Genomic DNA, 20,549 nt, shown 5'->3' with positions numbered 1-20,549 from the left:
TATGGAAAATTTCAATCAAACCCCAAAGGAGAGAGCCTAGTATAATGATTTCCCATTGAACCTTATCACCTAGCTTAAAGTTTGAGAAGCACTATTTTAAAATGAATTTCAGATATTAAGTCATTTTCACTTGTAAAACGAAGAGAATTTTGATTAAAAAAACAAAACAAAAGCTTACTGATGTTCTAGACATGAAGAGTAGAAGAAGAGAACTGAATCAAAAATGATTTCAAGGTATCAAATCTAATTGCTAGAGAAGTTGAAGTTATCACCAATAGAAATCAGGAGGAGAAATTAGTTTAGAGAAGGGAAAACCAAGAGTTTCATTTTATTGGCCATTAAATTTGAAAGAATTTTGAGACTTGCAAGTAAAAATGTTATAAGAGATGACTCAACCAGAGATGAATATGCTAGAATCATAACCATAAAGGTAAGGTTGGTAAACTGAAGGAAACGAGTTTTCTGAGGCAGAATATGGGGGTGAAAGAGCAGAGGTCCATTGTCTAGCTTTTGAAGGCAAGAAGAGAACTAGGAGCGCACACTGACACATAAACCAAAGGAAAGAATTTTAGGAAGGAAAGGATGATTATTCAGAAGATGTGAGATCATGTCCCAGCTTTGACACTTGCTGGCTGGCTGAATTTAAGCTGCTGATATAATTTAGGGTTCAGTCAAGAAAATGGCAGCCACCCTATGTATTCTACCTGCAAAAAATAATCAGATGTAGAAAATGCTCTTTTGTAATGCCTTCAGACACTTAAAAGGGATTATGTATAAAGAAATAGCGAAAGGGTCCAGAAGATTCAAGGACTTTGTCACTCATTTTTGCTTTAGACCATGTCCAGGTAGGTAATAAGCATGGTATGAACTGTTGTTAATTTACAAAGCAGCAGAAATTTAAAAAATAAAAACTGGGGGCCGGCCCAGTGGTTAAGTTCGCACGCTCTGCTTCGGCAGCCCGGGTTTTGCAGGTTCGGATCCCAGGCGTGGGATCAAGCATCAAGCTACGCACTGCTTATCAAGCCATGCTGTGGCAGGCATACCACATATAAAGTAGAAGAAGATGGGCACGGATGTTAGCCCAGGGCCAATCTTACTCAGCAAAAAGAGGAGGACTGGCAACAGATGTGGGCTCAGGGCTGATCTTCCTCACCAAAAAATAAAAAAATAAAAACCATTAAATCTCCAAGCAACTGTCAAAAGCCCAAGAACTTTACTTGGAAAGAAGTCTTCAGTTCCCCATTTAGCACATAATGACATGAAAACTAAGAATCTGAATATCTGTCCATATCACATGAGAAACAGCAAATAACTTGGAGGTAAGAGAAGGAAAAATGGAATTTAAAAGGTGTGTGGGAACTTTAAGAACTAGATGGCAGAGGAAAAGGAAAAATGAACATGCAAACACAAAAATCAAAAAACAATATGACTGTTTTGGGACTGGCACAGGAACAAACTCTTTAAACACTTTAAAAGATTTGTAGAGCACTTACTGCAATTCATCACAATATGATCAATGTTCATAATGACCACTTTTAAGTTTTAAGATGGTAAATTTCACACTACCTCATTAGGGGAAAAAAAAGCAAAACACTTCTCTTTTCTTTAGCTGTATCCATGCATTCAACGTTTTCTACTGATAATATTGCAACAGGTAAGAACAGGTGACTGCAACAGCACTCTCAGGCAACTTGAATGAGCTTTTCAGAAACTTACTGTAACATAAAAGCCGGGACTACCTGTATCCTCGAAATCTTAAATTTGAAGGAACCAACACACCATCTCTTACCCTAAAAAATCCCTGGCAGATGATTCTCATTGGGAGTTTCAGAAGACAAGGAGCTTACTCTTTCATGAGGGAGGCCATCTTACTGTTGAACAGTTCTCATTGTTAGTTTGCTAAAATTAGTTTGCTTTGCTGTAGCAATCTTTGTCTTCCCTCTGTGCAGGATGTAATCAGTCTATTTCCCATTATATTTCAAGTTACTTCTTAATCTGCTCTTTACCAAATTAGATATCTCCTCTTTGTGAAAGGCCCTCTTAAAATGGGGCACCCAGTATCACTGATTGCCTATTATATCTGGGATATAAAAGGAGTCCCTTTTTTTTTTCTAATATTAAAACTTCAAACATGATCAAAGTATAGAGAATAGTATAATGACCTCCCATATTCCCATTATCCAGATCCACAATTATCAAGATTTTGCCATATTTGTTCTATCTATCCCTTTTTTCTTTTGTCAAAGTGTTTTAAAGGAAGATATCATGCCATTTTATCCCTATACTTAATATGCATCTCTAAAATATATGGATATTTGTTTACATAATCACAGTGCCAGTACCACATCTAATAAAATTTATAATTATTCCTTAGTATCATTTCTCAGTCCATATTTAAATATCTCTAATTGATTTAATGGAGTCTTTTTATAGTCAGTCAGAATCAGGATACAAAAGAACTTACACATTGTATTTGGTTGTTATGACTCTAAAGTCTTATTTAGAAGAGTCTCCTCTTTTTTCCCAAGTTATTGACTTATTGTAGCTATCCTATAGAATGTTCTGCATTCTGCTTCCTTGTAGTGTTAAACTAAACCTCTATCCCTATATTTCCTGTGAATGGAAGATGACTCTAGAAGCTTGATTCAGTTCAGGTTTAGTGTTTTTGGTAGTAATTCTTCATGTAAATGTCATGTTGCATCACCCAGGAAGCATGCTACATCTGGTTCTCACTTTTAGTGATGCTAAGATTGATTAATAAGGCTTGGGTATGACAACCTGATCCCTTCATTGTGAAGTTCCTCATCAACCTTTCATCTGATGGTTTCATCCAATAATGATCACTGCCTGAATCAGTTGTTTCCTCAGGGGCTACAAAATGATGATTCTTTAATTGTTACATTCCTTTCACATCTTTTAGCTAGAATTCTGTAAAACAGAACTTTCCCTTATCAACTAGGACTATCTGGTTACTATGAAATATAGTTTGCAGAGGAAATAGGACCTGTATTTTAAAGGAGATCAGTGGAAGTGCCTTAGGAAGAAGTAAAAGACAGACTGGGAAGACAGGGATGACAAATAGATCTACATTTAATTTTCCTCTGAAAATGGGTTCCATATTGTCATGAAGTTAGGAAACCACTAGTATAATGGAAGGAGCCTTGGAATAGGAAATTATGCAACCTGGGTCCTGGTTACTTTAACTAGAAACTATGGACTTATCCTTTCACTTTGCTCCTAATTAACCAATCATGGGGTTCTCAGTACTTTATATTCATTCTACTTCTTTCTGTTTTCTTTTTCACTGCCCAAGTTTGGGCCACTAACACCATCCACCTAGATCATTACTATGGGGCCTCCTAGCTATTCTCCTTTGGTCCAGTTCTGTCCCACTCTGGTTCATTTCCCTTCTTACAATTAGAGTAAACGTTACAAAGCTTAGATCTAATAATACCCAGCTTACAACACTTTAGACTTTAGACTCACATCTTCTCTCACGCTTTATGTTCCAATCACTCTGAAGTTCTTCCAATTCCCTGAATGTGTCATGTTTTCTCTTACCTATGGGCCTTTGCATTACTGTTTCCTCTGCCGGAAATTTTCTCTCTTTACTTGGATAACCAGCACTCGTTCTTCAGGTTCCAATTTAAATGGTACAGAAATCTTCTCTGATTGTTTAGACTACTCCAGGTTTTTGTTATACACTCTTAGAGTAACCTGTACTACTTTTTGGTACACACATCACAATTGTAATTATTTCTTTATTGTACGAACAGAAACTATGTTTGTTTTGTTTGCCACTGTAACCCAGCATCTTCACACAAGGCACATTCTAGACATTTAGTATTTATTTGGTGAACAAATAGTTCCTAATATCAACTTAAAACACTAAAAACCAAGGTGAAATGAAATGGTACCTGCTGTGGCATTTTCAGGGTGATTCCATTCTCTGTGCTCACTGATGTCAGAGTGACAGATACTACCAGGAAAGGGTGAGGAATGTAGCGTGACATGGAGACTTCCTGAAGAACCTGAATACTAGCAGTAGTATTTGGACTGCAAAAAAGAAAAAAAAAAAAGAAAGAAACCCACACACCTCAACAACAATGCTAACAAGGTTTTTTTCCTTTTCTGTTATTAACAGCATTAGATTTCATGCTTATGGAGGACCCAAACGCCTTCTACCCATCGTTCCCTCCTCCCCAGGTGTCCTTCAAGCAGCAGACTGACAAGGTTGAGGCATCCAAAGAACACACATGGAGACGAGGTAGAAAAAAGGGGAATAAGAGGTAGAAGGGAAAAAAAAAAAAAATGAAAAGAAGCTATAGGAATAGCTTAGTTGGTTGAGAAATAGCTGGTTAAAGGATATGGGTTCTGTCTGGGGCTAGTAAGGTTTCTTAATGTGTATCTTTACATTACTCCTCAATCCCTAAGCTACTTCAGCAAATACACACTTTATGGCTGTTTAAAAAAAGAAACACACAAAAATCATCTGAGAGCAAAAGAAAACTCAAGAGGTATGTCTAAATGCTGCAAGCCGACCAGATGCCAAGAAGAATATAGGCAACACACAGCAGCAACAGGACTGCCATTTTTTTCTGCCCCAGACTACAGCCATCTAGCTCAGTGGAAATGTGAGTGAGTCTGTTAAGGACATGCTTCCTAAGGCCTTAAAGCTGTGGAACTCAAATTTCCCCAAGTTTCTGCAACAGTAGGACAGTTAGTAAACACTTGTTTTCAAGGTTTTGAAAAAAAATCTAAGAGTTTACTTTATCCCAAACTAGATTTTTTTCAATTGAATCCATTAAGATTAGCTGAAGAGGTTAGTGCAGGCTCTTCTATCTAATCTATCTATCTAAAAAATAACTGGTAGTTATTAGCTAAGAAATAACTACTATATGAATATCACTAATTAAAATTCCTTGCTTTTTTAACTCCTAAAACAAAGGACACTAAACATAAAGTTAGAATAACTGTTTTGAGAAAATGAAAACTACAGAGGAAACAGGATAAATAGGAGCAAAAAGTGACCTGTCATATGCTATACACTCACCCATCAGATTTTCTTTCAATACTGTAAAGGCATATTGAACAGTCTGCTCTAAATACTGTTACCATGTCCCGAAAGACACTAAGCAGTAATGTTTCTGCTTGTGCTTTGGTGACGTGAGCAAAGGCATTGTCCAGATTTGATGTTCGCAAGTAAACTCTGAGCTGAAGGATACAAAAATAAAGAAAACTGTAAAAACAAGATGCCTACCATGAATGACTACACACTTCAGACACGCTGTTTTTTAATCCACTTTTTTTCAAGTAAGAAGAGTTCAAAGACTAATCTGAGCATTAATAATAAATGGATAATATTTATATTTTGACAAGGTATGCTCATTCTACAAATAACCAAAAGATGAAGTGATCAAAACTGTGAATGTAGTATTACAAAAGACTCCTTTTAGGCCTCTATATTTAGACTTGATATGAGGAGACCAGCAGTTTCTCAAAAAAAAAATGCACAAATCAATAAATTAATATATCTCTAAGGACAGCCATCCTTATACTTTTCTGCTTTTAACTATTTTTTATTATTTACAAACTTTATAGAGAATGTCTAACAGCTAACACCCTTAGAGAAAGTTATCTCAGGAGTCCCAATTATCCTTTAAAATTTTTTTTAAAAGTAGTAACCGGAAATGAAAATTCCACTTAAAAACGCCAAATTCTTGATTAAAAAATGTTTTGTTCATTTTCCAATTGATTATTTTTATATAAAACCAAATAGTAGTGCTTAATATCTTTAAAATATAAAAATCTGTTATTTCTGAAAGAACAAAAACTTACCTCTTCTTGATGGTCACTTATGTTATAACATGCAAGGACAATAAAATCATTCCACCACGCTAAGCCACCTGTCACAATCATATTTTGCTCCTTAAAAGAAAATAAAAACAACCATATTTACCTTTATTTATGCTGCCAGAAATTACAATAAGTAATACATTTATAAAATATTCCTAAGCAGACAATGAAATTATCAAATTATTTCTGCTCTACTCTCTATCCCTCTAATTAAGTATTACTGTAGGGCCTTTAAGATTCACATCCTATTCTGAAAAAATAAAAATTTCTGTAAGACAGAAAATATATCATTCAAAATAACTGGGTACCATATAACATCATTATTCCCACATTCAACAGACCCTGGTTTAATGTTTTATCATTGATCAGCTGCTTGACTCTGAATCCTAGTTTCTCTTTTATAAAATGGTTAGTAACAATAGTGCCCTCACTGGGTTGTTATACAGAACAATAAGATAACATTTGTGAAAGCACCTTAAAGTGCCTGGTATATAGTAGGCACTTATTAAATGTTAATTTCCTTCTCTTTTCCTATTTGATTCTTACAACATCCAACTGCATATGTTTGTATGCTACCCAAGTATTTATATCACACACAGAAAAGCAAGGAATGACCTCACATTTTGTGGAAATTTACTCTGATCTTATTCTGATGAACTCAGCCTGGAATGTAAGAGTCAATTCTTAAGTTAAAGAATTATAGTGCCTCATGTGTGTGGTGATGGAATGTAATTAGTATTGGGTGGTGAACATGATGTAATCTATGCAGAAATAGAAGTATAATGATGTACACCTGAAATTTATACAATGTTATAAACCAATGTGACCGCTATTAAAAAAAAAAAGAATTATAGTGCCTGATCTTAACGAAAATTAAAAACAAACCAACTATCTCAGTACAAAATCCTTTACCAAATATCAAGAACCTTATCAGAATTAACTCTTAGAAATAATCCGACATCATTTTTTAATATTTGATTTTATTTTTTAATAAGTAAACAATGGTTTACTTTATAGTTATTTCATATTGTAGTTCTCTTATATTTTGAGAAATAGGTTTTTAATTTCAAAAAGACTAACCTGGGTAATGTTTCCAAAAAGCTTCCATTTTTTGGTGAGTAAAGAGTAATGTGCAAAACCAAACTTGCCAACCACAGCAATATTCTGTCCAAGCTTGTCAATAGCTGAAAACTGATTTAAAAAAAATTAAAAACTCTTCCTTGCAAACTTATATACATTATTAGGTATAAAGAGCTTAGTATTGTGTCATGCAAATAGACTATTAATAAATGTTTGCTAAATGAACTAAATATAAAATGCTAAATTTAAAAATCTGAATATTTATACACGTTACATTTGACCAAATTATAGATGTTAATATGCTAACAATGTACAAGGGATCAAGTATTAAAATTTTACTTTTATCAGTGCACCCACTGAAAGGCTCAATTCCCAGAATGCCACATGCAGCAAATGCTATCCAATGAAAGTTAACACCAGCAAAACAACAACTCACCCGTATAGGCCAATTGCTCTCTAGATAGATGCTGGAAATCTATAGAAAATAACATATCAGTTTGGTAAGACTTCTGAAATTAAGCATTAACATTACAATATGATATTCATTTTCCTGTACAATGTTTAAAGTGCTCCCAAATAATGAGTATTACTAGCAGAGTACTTGGAATTTACCATTCGTATACCAGCCAGTATTGCACATCTGTCTTAACCATTTCATCATAAGCTTCTAGACATCAGGATTTCCTTTTTTCTCTACACTGTTTTTGTTTATTTTAAATACTGAACACTCAAAAAATACAGACTGACAAAAGATTTTTAGAGAAGCACACACGAAGTCAGCCAAGAATTGTGTAGATGAACACAGTTTGGGTTTGCTGACCTGAACCATCACAAAACAACCTTATCTGATAAAATTAGAGCCTCAGCAAGAATTTTGTTTTTGTCTTTTAATGGAAATATTTTTATTTTTTTCTGATTAAAATATCAATATATGCTTATAAAATTTAAACAATATAAAAATGTACAAAGTACAAAATGAAAGTCTTCTGTTACATCACTGCTCAGGGATAACCCCTGGTTAGTTTTTATTCTATCTCTAAACAAACATCCATATACACGTAAAACTGTGCATAAGCCACTATTTTTTTTGAGGTATTCAATTTATTCAGCCAAAAGAACTTTTAATATATTACAGATATTAACTCTTTATCTGCAACCTAAGTCATAAATAAATATACCTTCCTATGTGGTCCGTCTTACATCTTTGTACCTGGTGTCCTTGTATCACTCTAATAAGAATTTTAAATTTAAAGAATCCTCTGTGAGATATTAATGTAGATTAAGTAAATTCTAGCTTTATTGAGACTGTGATCTCTCTACTAGCCTACTGATTAAGTAGTTTTCATGAGCACGTGGTGAGTGCAGGGTGAAAATCAACGACAGCACAAGGGAAGAATCTTCTGTTCCTAGAATAAGAGAACCTCCAATTTATTCTAATTTATTTTTGTTTTACTCAAAGAAAAACTATTACATATTTAAAAAAGAAAGTCAAATTAAAATGCCAAGTAAATACAATCAAATCCAATAAGATTCCTTGTGTAATGTGAAGACAAAACAAAAATCAAATAAAAATAATATGCTGAAAACATCTGTATTAACTTTGATAAAATTGATTCATAAAACTATTTTTGTTAGACTTCACTTATTATCTAGTAATTCAACCTAAAATCTAAGTAAATTAAGCTTTTAGTACATCAGGAAGTTCTTAACCCTAGCACTGGTTTATGGAAGCCTACCTTACAGAATTAAAGATATGAGTGTCACGATATATTCTTGAAGAATGCTTAACTCTTAACAGATACGCTGTACTATTCGTTCCAATTAATAAAATTCACTATAATGGGTAAAATTAGTTCAGAATAATGCTAATCTGAGGTAATGATCAGATGGCAAAATAAAAGTTGGAAGTAGTCTTGTTAGGAGGCTGTAATGAAAGGATGTACCCGCAGTACTGTTGGGCTAGCCCACCCATGACACTAAAACCCACTTTCCCCAAACCTTGGTGTTTCATAGGTACTTATGAAATGTGGGGGTGGGAAAAGTGTGAGGTGAGATCTCACTGACAAAGTGGATTCCAACATGAAGAGTTTCTAATCATGGGAACCAAGGTTAAACCTTATGACATGATCACACTGATGAATATCTGTAGCAGAAAACAATTTATTCTTTGAACCTCCAAAAGTGTGTGAGGTGCCACAAATGGCAAATGGTTTATTGTTAAAACTCAAAATTTAAGTTTAAAATGAAGCTTTATTTCTCATGCAGATGCTATGAAATAAGAACAAAACTTTTTCTCCAGTACGTTACCTTTATTGATCTATGCGTCACCTGAACTTTGAGCTCTACTCCTAATACTGAGAACAGGAAGTGGCAGAAGTAAGGAAAGAGGCAGCTAATGAATAATGAAGAAACTCAGGTCTGGTATGCATACTCAGGGCACAAAAGTCATGCCACATCACTGGGAAATGAAGGCCAGGGTACAGAATCTCTACTCTTAACATCTTAGGATTTTTCAAACTCTCAAAGAAACTAAATCTTTCTTTCTTCCCCCTTAAAGTCATTCTGCTAAAATCCTGTCTCCTGCCTATACTACTTTTGTCTTTAACTGGTGAGACTATGAAAGCCATTCTCCTAAGCAGATCTGATCTGTGCCAAATACCATGTCTGGTACACTTGATAACTGTAGAAATGAGAACAAATTGTTTATAAATGAAATAGTCTTTAAAATCCTCTCTGTTGCCATCCCTAACGTAATGCCTGATACATTATAGGTGCTTATCTCCCACATTTTGTGAAGCTTATTCTTTCCAAATAGTTAACCATAAAACCAACATTTCAGAACACTGGATGATAATGATTCATGGACCTTTCAAAAACAAATGTTTATATCACACAAAATACTGAGTATTAAAATAAATGGCAGTCCAAGAAGGAACACGACCTAAAACCATAAGGCTGTTGTTGCTGTTTTTTTTTAATTTCACATTATTTGTGCTCCATCTGTCAACAAACTACTTTCAAAACTTAAAAAACTTATAGCTAGAAACACTAAATTGAAAAAAAAAAACAAACAAAAGGGCTAGCCCTGTGGCCTAGTGGTTAAGTTCAGCGTGCTCTGCTTCAGCAGCCCGGGTTCACAGGTGCGGATCCTGGGCATGGATCTATACCACTCATCAGCCATGCTGCGGGGGTGACTCACATACAAAACAGGGGAAGACTGACACAGATGTTAACTCAGGGCTAATCTTCCTCAAGCAAAAAAAGAGGAAGATGGGCAACAGATGTTAGCACAGGGCAAATCTTCCTCAAAAAGCACCATCTCTACCAGCAGCTACTAACCCTGCTTCTGACAAGTATGTCTTTGTGTTGTTTTAGTTAAAAGGAAAAAACATAATTAACAGAGAATCTTCTCATCGGAAAACCAACGAGTGTAAGGTAGAAGGCTTAAACAAACAAACAAAAAATCCAGTAGTCTAGATGAGGAACAGACAGAGCAGCAGAATTAGTTGGAGCTCACTTGATGAACTCTAAGCTGTACAAGAAGCATACAAAGAATAAATCACACAAAGAAAGCCACTTGGATGGAGGATGTGGGCACTTATCCTAGACAAGAGCATATGCTGAAGAGGGAATTGAATTAAACAGGCACCCTTGTGCTTCGGGGAATCATTACTAATGGCTAAAAAGCCTAGAAGGTAAAGTATTAGCATTATATGGACACTGTAAACCACGCTACCAAAACACCACCACAACACGGCCTTGACTCATGTGGCTGGAGTGCCAGCAAACAAAGTATAGGGAAACTCCAAGTAAACACACTGCCAAATAGGCACATTCTAGGTTTTAGCTCAAGGTCAGCAGTATTTTATATGATTCAACATTTAATATCTAGGTTTTAAAATAGGTTAGATTGTTACTTTAATTTATATCTCAGTAAGGACAAGTCTGCCACTAATTGGCTGTGTGACCTTGGGCAAGTCACCTAACTTCCCTGAGCCTCAGTTTCCTCATGTATAAAATCCAGTTGGACTACATGATCTCTAAGGTCCTTCCAGCTCTAAAAATTCTATGAGTCTATTAAAACTTAATTGTTTGGGGAGTACAATTCTGGCATTATTTTTATTAGTTTTAAAGAAACTGAAGAAATTAGGTACAGCTAAACAAGTTCATCTTTCTGAATATTTTAGATATCTGAAGAACAGAATGACAGAAGAATCTTACTAGTACCTACTTTGTCTAAAGTTGTAATATCAGCGTTATATGCTTCTAATATAGGATACTTCACAGATGGCTAAGAATCACAGAATCACTGAATTTTTGAGCTGGAAGGAAATTCAATTTTTGTTATTGCCTGATGGATTTTTGAGTTCCAGACCTACCTTCTTTGATCCTCTGCTCTACTTGGCTCTCTGGCAACACAGACCTGGCTAGGCAGAACTGGCATTGATGCTAGGTCAGTGTAGAATGAATAGTTCAAAGTATGGGGAAATGAAAATAGCAGAGAAATGGCTATAGGAGAGAAGGGAGCAGTGGAAAATTTTAGTCAAGGAAGTAGCTGATGCAGTTTTATTTAATAATTGTTACTAATTATAAAATGGTATGCACATTGTTTGATTTTATGAATTTATTAATGTAAGTTAAATATATTTTCTTTTAGGGTATACCACATGTCAATGTAGGAGATATTCCTCCTCTAATTTTTCACATAATGACCATTCTTCTGTCTTTCACTATCTTCACTCAAAGTCAACTGAAAAGAACATGGGAGCTGAAGTAAGCTAGTAAGGTAAAAGTATAGAATGTAGAAGTAAGGTAAAGAATAAGGGAAATAGAAACTGACTAAAAGAAACTAATCCAAGAGTAGGCTCTGAGGTACCTAAGACACTTTGGTATCAAAAGGGGAAAGAAAACACTCAGGACTTTGAAATAGTGTATGAAAGTTTCTTTTAAGAAACTCCAATTTACTGATTTACCCAAATTAATTTTATTTGGTATCAAAATTCAGAATTAACTTCCAGGTTAAATGCCAATTTATCAGAATTACTAAAAGAAACTGCTAATTTAAAAGTTATGTCAGAATGAGTAAATAATATGGAACAAGATAAAGTAATAATAAAATTATTAACCATAAGGTTCTAGACTGATTACAAGTCTGCAATTTGGGTCCAAAGTCAGGCAATTAACCACAGTGTGTCCCCATTAGGACCACACGGTCAGCTGCACGGGCTACTAATCGATACTGTCACTTTCCATGAAATAACTACACTTTTGCCTATACAAATCCAAGGAGCTAAATTTGTACCAAAAAAAGACTGGAAGTAAAATACAATTTGCTCAATAAGAGGGCAAAACATAAACTTCCAGTTTTTGAAACTGTTCACTAATGGACTTTAAGCAGGTGGTCATACACACTACATCAAGTGGAAAGAAAGGAAGGAGAAGACAAGAGGACAAGAACACAGAAAAGCAGAAGAGAGACGTGACAGTCAAAAGGTTAAAAAGCTTCTCAGTTTTCTAAAGCAACTGATGAAATATTTTAAAATCTGCTCCATGTGCTATCTTACCAAGGGCTAAGCAATAGTCAACAGTAACTGATGACTTACCTGTACCACATGCCAATGCCGATGTCCAAGTAAAGTGCTTAAACCCTGAGACTCTAAACTGCCATCTGCAAATGGGCTCTTTTCTCGACTGGGCTTATGCTCAGAGTGTGCTGAAGAACTCCTGGGATTCTGGGTTTGTGAGGCTTCTCCACAGTTCAAGTACAATCGATCCTCCCCCTGAAGCAACACTTGCTCTTGATTACTCTAGACAAGGGAAAAAGGAAGCAGAGGGGCAAAGGAGGAAAGACAATAAAAACAACTCAATATTAGGTGGGGGGAAGTAAGTAATATATCAACTTAGTTTTATTATAGGAAATGTACCATATATCTAGAAGCTGATTTTCCTTACAAAGAACTAGACAAAATTATCTCATGCACTGTTATAGAAGGAACAAGCAATATTTTAATGATTACTTCCCAGTGTAACTAAATCTTTGTTAAAGTCTGTTTTATCATATAGAGTCCAAAAACGTGCCCAGGTTTACAACTGCTACAGCAGTATCTTTTATTACTACTTCAAAATGGCCATGCTATGAGAGATTTTCTATCTGAAAACTGAACACAACTACTCATTGTCTACAATTTACAAACTAGTTTCACATGAACTACCTCATGAATGGTGGTAAGCAAACATGTCTGGTCAAACAGTGTGTGTGTATGCTCACCCATGTGCCCACATGACAAGAAGGAGGGGTGGACTGGGAATAGGAATAACTGGACGCTGCAGCATCTTTTAAGCCACGGAAGGTTTAACCAGCAGAGTAGCCTAAGTCTGTTGTCCTGGTTCAGAACAATGATGAATGCCTGGTTAGTGCCAAGGACTGTGCCAGGTTCTGAGGATATTTAGACAAATAAGACAGTTTCCACTCTTAGTGATTATGCCCTGGTTTTCAATTAGAAGGCCAGTGTTCTCAAACATGGCGGATTCTTCACTGACTACTCAAACCAGCCAGATCAGCACCCCAGCCCCTCACATTTCCATTGTAGTCCAAATGTTGTCTCGACATAAAACTCAAGGGTGCTTTTAAATTATTATTTGGGATGGGGGAGGCGAGGGAAGAAATACTCTATTCTTGTTTCTCTGGGGATCCTTATTCTTCAACTGCAGTAATGAGATCTGAGATTCAGGATATTTTCACATTCTTTCTCAATGTGTCGTAAATTTTAAATTAGACACTGGGTGCACCAAATATTTAAAAACCCACTGGTGGTAGATATTATGATATGCACTAACAGGTAACATATACTATTATTATATATTAATGATATTAGTATAAGTTATTTCAAATTGATAAAACATGATGTGTTTATATTATAATTTGGGGCAGTGTTTCCCAAAGCAGGTTCCTAGGCATATTTTTTTCCAAGTGTTCCTTAAAAATTCAGTTAAATAAGTTTGGGAAACATTGTTTTTTTATATACCAACTCCTGGATTTTCATGATGCACATTAGCATGTTAAAGACTTTGGAATTCTACAATAAAGAAATCTCTCAAGCTTTAACTCCTTTATTTCACACTTAAAGGACAATAGAATTTTTTCTTCTCCTGCGTAATTGATCTCTCTCATAAGCAGTGTCTGGTGGAACACAGTGTGGGAAATGCTATTCAGATAAAGACCAAATTTTATTCAAGTTATTCAAGTAAGTGTGTAAACAATGCTTTCCCTCAAGTTGCTGTGATTCTATTAAAAAAAACCCAGAAACCAAAACCTGCTCAGAAGTAAAATTTTGGTGTAAATTTAATATAAATTAAAAAGAAACACAATAATCACAGAAAATAGACAAAAGAAGATAACACGCCAATTTTAGGAGTATACTTAACATATCCATGTCATAAGAAAGAGCCTGATATTCTAATATGAAAGCCATTAAAAAAAAAAAAGACAGAGTTTTTATTAAATAAACTTACCATACAAGGGTTTACAGTGAGTACACTCTTGATAAACTGAAACAGCAGAATGCCAGGCTGTTTAACTATACTCTTGGGGTCAGCCTCAATTTCAGTATTTTGAGATCCAAATCCGCTGATTACCCATAGGTGATAGCCTTCCGCACCCCAGCTCTTGGAGAGAGAAGGAGGGGGTAAAAAAAAAATCAAAGCAATAAAAAGTTTCTTGTTATCTTTTCCTAGCTTCAAATATTCAAACTCCGAAATAACCAACAATAGCATTATTAATAACTTCTGAAGTTTGGAGAAACCATGAGGGACAACACAGACAAGAATCATACCTACATCTACTACATCTTAGCTATCTCTAGTGGAAACCACCAACACTGCTCTCTACCTAAAACAATGAAAACACTACATACCAATCTTAGCTCGAAATCCTAAGAAACGCCTACTGCTCTCTGTAACTTCTCCATTTAATTTAACCGCCTCTCAAATACAGTCATGCGTTCCTTAACGACAAGGATAAGTTCTTAGAAATGCGTCCTTAGGCGATTTCATTGTTTTGTGAACATCACAGAGTATACTGAAGGGGAATGAAATTTACCACCCCAAAATGTGTCTCCTTAACGTGAGGATTATTTTAGGCTGATTATTTTTAAGAAACAAAAGACTCAGGAAATTTTTCTTGTTACCTCCCCCGTAACTCCCTAAAAGAATTCAGATTAAAAAATCTGTCTCAGGAAGCGAACTATCACCTTAGCATAACACGAACTAGGTGGTAGACAAAGAAGAACCTAGAAAAGCCCATTAATTGGGCTCCCATCTGTGTTCTTCTGTTTCTGTGTAGCCAAATATTTGTTTTCCAAACGTTTGCTCCTTTTGACCTACCTGTGAATTACCTTCCTTCCCTTTGAAGTCCCTGACTCTCCCCACTCCCAATAACTGTTTTTAGCTGAGGATGGTATTTAAGGTGGTGGCTTTGGCCATCTTGGCAAGTTACCGTGGCAAGGTTTTCCTGGGTTTCTCCTATGTATACATATTATTAAACTTTTGTTTTTCTCCTGTTAGTCTGTCTCATATTAATTTAATTCTTAGACCAGCCAGAAGAACATAGGGTAGAGGAAAACTTCTTCCTCCCCTACAGTACTTACACAAACCTAGATGTTATAGCCTACCACACACCTAGGCTATATGGTACTCATGTTCCGGGACCACTGTCATATACGTGGACCGTTGTTTACCTAAATGTTATGTGGCGCATGACTGTATAAAGAAATTCCTTACAGAGGAAGATCCATGTTATCTAGCTGAAGCTTGACAAAGAACCACCCAAAACAGTTGCAGTTTTGTACAGAGCAAAGAACAGTGGATTGGAAGCTAGGAGACTAGAGTTTTCATTCCAGCTTGACGACCATTTTGTTGTATTACCTTGACCAAGTTACTTGGTTTCTCAGAGTATAAGTTTTCTCCCCTATAAAATGAGAAGGTTCAAATAAATTCTCCAGGCCTAGGCAATTTTAATATTCTATAACCACATTGCACAATAGTTCTTTTTTCTTTTTCTTTTTTTTTTTTTAAGATTAGTGATTCCCAATCTACAAGACCGAGAAAATAGTAACGGCGGCAGGGGGAAAGGGGAGGGTCCCCCTGAATTGTTGCAAAATTTCAAAAGCCTAATAGAAGTTTTGCTTTCCCATGATAAAAGTTGCACAAGCTAAGTAAAATGCTTAGATTCTTAGTTTGTGACTGAAATATCAACTAAGTGAGGCTGATAAACACTGGTTGTTGCATGCCATTCAGAAGTTCTGATCGGTAGTTATAGAAATAGTGTTTGTTCAAAAACATTTAAAATATGCAGGTAGGGAGAGACATCAAGTGGGGTCCTTGGTGGTGAAAGGTTGGGAACCACTATTTAAGGCAACCGTGGTGGTTTTAATTCTTAGAGAAACCCAAGATCAGAAAATGTCTTCCTCTGTAGAGCAAGAGAAAAAGGGAGTGTGATAAGCTTCATAGCTACTAATTTCACAAAGATGGTACATAGAGGGGCTATAGTAAGAAAATGTGTTTATATTAAGACAGGGGTTACACCTTACTGCCTTCTACAGCAACTCTTTAAAATAGGTAATAAATAAAAATACTGTTACAACAGTGACTATAATTCTCTTGACACACATCTATGGAAAGCTTTAAAAATATGCTGAAATAATGCACAAGTGCATGTCCTCCAAGAAAAACACCCAAAGAGCATTTTACTTTATGTTAAAAGAAAAGAAGGCAGGAGAAGTGGGCGCTGGTGAGTCACATAAGAAACAGAGGTATGCTTTGGAAAAACAAAGCCCTAATTTGAACAGTCACCATGTTCACAAAGATGTCAGTGGCTTGCTGGATACATCTAAGCAAAACCAAAATCCAATACTGAAAATCGGGCAGCCTCCTGATTTTTAAAAAAATACTTTTATCAAAGCAAGAACTATATAAGAGTTTGCTGAGACTAAAATAGTTTTGTAATTTTATCAGACCAACATGAGAGAATAAGCAAGAAGAAAACTCCAAGTTTTTTACACCATACCAATTTTTTATATAAAGTACTTACCATAGAGTTGATCTTAAGGGGATCTTTTTTGGTACCATCAGACCTATAACTGAAACAGAATAGAAACCTAATTAAAAAGTCTTCTAATTACATATAATAGTCTTAATTTTTTAAAAATCAAATTGATTTTGTTCCTTCAAAACAGAAATACATAATAATGCATGAAATATGAGACTGCTGGTTAATAAACCTACGTATATCACTGAGACACAGTCTCCCAATCCTAAGGAACTTCTTAACAGGGTCATGCAGTTTGGGAAGGTGTATTCATTTTGTCAGGACCGAGGTTCAGGGTAGTATATGAAGTGGGCAGAAATATCAACCCACTCCTATCAACCCACCGGATTAGCCTACATTAACCCAATGAGATAATGTAATTTTCCATTTTCTACTAGTTATTTATATACATGGCTTACCGCTCTTAGAAGGCAGAACCATGTTGGATTTAGCCTTGAATCTAATATGCTATCATATATACAATAGGGGTTCAATAAACAAATGCATTTTTATTGAATGAAGAGTCAGTTTTAAGAGGATGGATGTTTGGAGAATCAATACATTCTGAACAAATTAATTCTGAACCTTACCAATTGTTTTGGGCCAAGAGTCTAATAAAGCAAAGGGGTAGCTGTATGACACAAAGTTTCTGTGTGTGTATATTGTCTGGGAGATAATGGAGCAATTTTATCTAATATTGACTCACGCAAAATCTCCTCCAAGTGTGCAAATCAGCTGGGCTCCAAACACACTCCATAAAGAAAGGCCTCCATACTCCCAGGTCACTATTACAACACTATTGTCAGGAGACCATTTGACCAATTTAACAGCTCCTGTTTTGTTCCAAATGTCTGTTAAGAAATCATGAGAAGAGTTAAAAATAAATGACTGCTTCAGAAATACTTAGTATTTTTTTATAGTCTATATCTTCAAGGGAAATAAGCAGAAAGGTATGTCTGCTTCAAATAACGAGATGAACCCTGCTCATTCAGGGCTATTTAAATCAGTAAAGCCATTAGTCTGGACCTGATCTAAGCAGAATACACTCAGTGCCCAAGTGATTGATAAGAAGTGAAAGCCGTTTCAGCCACTATTAGCTTGAATAACTACAACTGTGTAGTCTTAAAATCTCTGGCTTTGGGCAAATCAGTTTCTGTAAAATGGGGGCTAATAGCTCCCTTGAATAATTCAACATTGAATGTCAAAAGTACATTGCAAAGTATGAGGTGTTTTAAAATGTAAAATAATATTTTACCACTAACTTCATGCTCCATTGGCAATATCAGAGGGATCCAAGTTAAAATAAATTGAAATTTAATCTTACACTAGGATTAAGTAGGTAAACTCCAGCTTGAGTACACCAAGGTGTTCATATCTTTTTTTAACTAATAATAGTTCTTTTGATGCCATATATAAACACTAAAGGAGAAAATTTCATTGTGTAGTAAAATCCAAGTTTCTTTACTGCAGAGCTAAATGAAACCTGCCAGCATTTCCCATCAGCAATTCAAAAAAATCTGTAGTATCACTTTCTTTAAAAATAAAATTCTTTCCATTTGCAGTATTAATAAATTTTTGCTATAAGTACATTTGCTACAAAGGGGAGATATATAGATTTTAGCCTACAGAACACAGGCTTAGTTAACAGAGTAAGAACTTTTTTCCTCCACCTATGTTTGAATCCTCATATTAGCATTTCCCACCATAATTCATGTATATGAATAACTGTGTTATTTATGTAGATGAAAAATAAATGGGAACATACGTAAGAAACTTCACATCTTATTAGTATACTTTACACTTGTCCAGGAGAAAAATTTAAAACCAAACCAAGAAGAAAGTACAAAATCAAACCAAAGTTTACAAAATAAAAGCAATTCCATGTGCAAGAAAAAAAATAAGATTTAGATGTGTATTTGCTGTCATGAAAAGATGTTAATGTTCACTGAAAATGATAGGTTATAAATGGTATTCTTATTACCCCATATAAAAAAATATATACATATGTGCATAATATGCATATCTATTTTCCAAGCATTACACACATATTAAAATCTAGTTGCAGAAACATACAAAAAAATGTTAATAATGGTTAACCTAATCTTCAGGTAGCAGGATTACAGGTAATTTATCTAGCTGGTAACGTACAATGAACGTAGATTATGATAACTGGTGTAATGAGAAAAATGTTAAAAAGTAATCCAAAGACTTTCTGTTATAAAGCTGAACTTCCAAAATGGGAAGATCTTCAGGAGCCAAAAGAAAAGAGAAAACTGAAAGCAAGACTTTCAGTGCTTGAACTAAGGCAGCCTGGGGTGAAGTGTAGCGAGGGTGGAGAGGAGAAAGCCTGGAAATATAGGGATAGAAGGTTGGGATGAGACCCATAAATGACTAGGGAGTTGGGGTTTCCCATCCCTTACAAAGACAAAAAAGGGGTCTCAGGCCAGCATGAATCCAGGAATCAGAATGCAAGCTGCTGCATCATGTAAGGACTCTTGAAGCACTGCAACCTGTAAAAATTAGCCAATGGAGCCAGACGAAAACAAGGAATCTTGTCCCTGTTCAAGATGTAGGACAATACAAATCTCCCAACATTTTAAGCAGGTTTATAGCCTAAAGTTATATAACTCAAGGAGGCAGAATTCTCCCACAACAAAGACCACAAGAGTGGGAGTCAGTAGATAACCAAAGGGAGGGCCGGCCCCGTGGCTTAGTGGTTAAGTGCGCACGCTCCGCTACTGGCGGCCCAGGTTCGGATCCCGGGCACGCACCGACGCATCGCTTCTCCGGCCATGGTGAGGCCGCGTCCGACATACAGCAACTAGAAGGATGTGCAACTATGACGTACAACTATCTGCTGGGGCATTGGGGAAAAAAAGGAGGAGGATTGGTACTGGATGTTAGCTCAGAGCCGGTCTTCCTCAACAAAAAAAAGAGGAGGATTAGCATGGATGTTAGCTCAGGGCTGATCTTCCTCACAAAAAAAAAAAAAAAAAGATAACCAAAGGGAGACTGGGCATTCCAAGAACCTGAGAAAAGAGAGAAAAGAGAACAATCTAAAAAACTCAATACACTGCTGTCCAACAGAAGCAATCAATAGAACTTTCTCCAATGATGTAAATGTTCTATATTTGCTGGGTCTCATAGTTAGCCACTAGTTACATGTGGCTATTAAATATATAGATGTGACTATGCAACTGAGGAAATAAAGTTTTAATTTTCTTTAATTTCAATTAGTTTAAATAGCCACATGTGGATAGTAGCTACTGTATTGGACAGCATAACGTAAGTATGGATAAAAAAAATTAAACAGATAAAAGGGCCAGAAACTACAATCAAAATACATAGTACTCTGTTCTTGTAGGTTACAGCAAAAACTGTCCTTAGAGAGAAAAATATGCAGGCTTTTAAAGGGTATACAATAAGAATCATAAAAACTTAAGGAGCAAATTTCTATTTCTGGCACGATAGCAAATTAGACACCTTGAGACTCTCTACCTTGAAAAAACTAAAATGTTGAAAAGAATAA

General features: G+C 35.5%; 1 protein-coding gene across 4 annotated transcripts in view; it reads right to left on the bottom strand.

Annotated features, from left to right (window-relative positions):
• Positions 1–20,549, bottom strand: part of RIC1 (RIC1 partner of RAB6A GEF complex) — a 154,554-nt gene that overhangs the window by 13,776 nt on the left and 120,229 nt on the right. For all 4 annotated transcript variants that reach the window (XM_087444554.1, XM_004436819.3, XM_087444556.1 and 1 more), the window contains 9 exons: positions 17,727–17,871; positions 17,024–17,072; positions 14,449–14,601; positions 12,540–12,743; positions 7,373–7,411; positions 6,937–7,047; positions 5,839–5,928; positions 5,054–5,214; positions 3,918–4,056 (listed from right to left, as the gene is read on the bottom strand). In XM_087444554.1, the coding sequence (XP_087300680.1) occupies positions 3,918–4,056; positions 5,054–5,214; positions 5,839–5,928; positions 6,937–7,047; positions 7,373–7,411; positions 12,540–12,743; positions 14,449–14,601; positions 17,024–17,072; positions 17,727–17,871 (1,091 nt within the window). The remainder of the gene's footprint in view (positions 1–3,917; positions 4,057–5,053; positions 5,215–5,838; positions 5,929–6,936; positions 7,048–7,372; positions 7,412–12,539; positions 12,744–14,448; positions 14,602–17,023; positions 17,073–17,726; positions 17,872–20,549) is intronic.

The sequence above is a fragment of the Ceratotherium simum genome, chromosome 20 (assembly GCF_057802395.1).
Source record: "Ceratotherium simum simum isolate JZ-2026a chromosome 20, ASM5780239v1, whole genome shotgun sequence".
Lineage (NCBI taxonomy): Eukaryota > Metazoa > Chordata > Mammalia > Perissodactyla > Rhinocerotidae > Ceratotherium > Ceratotherium simum.
Note: the sequence above shows the minus strand (reverse complement) of the source record. Positions and strands in the feature narration are given on the sequence as shown.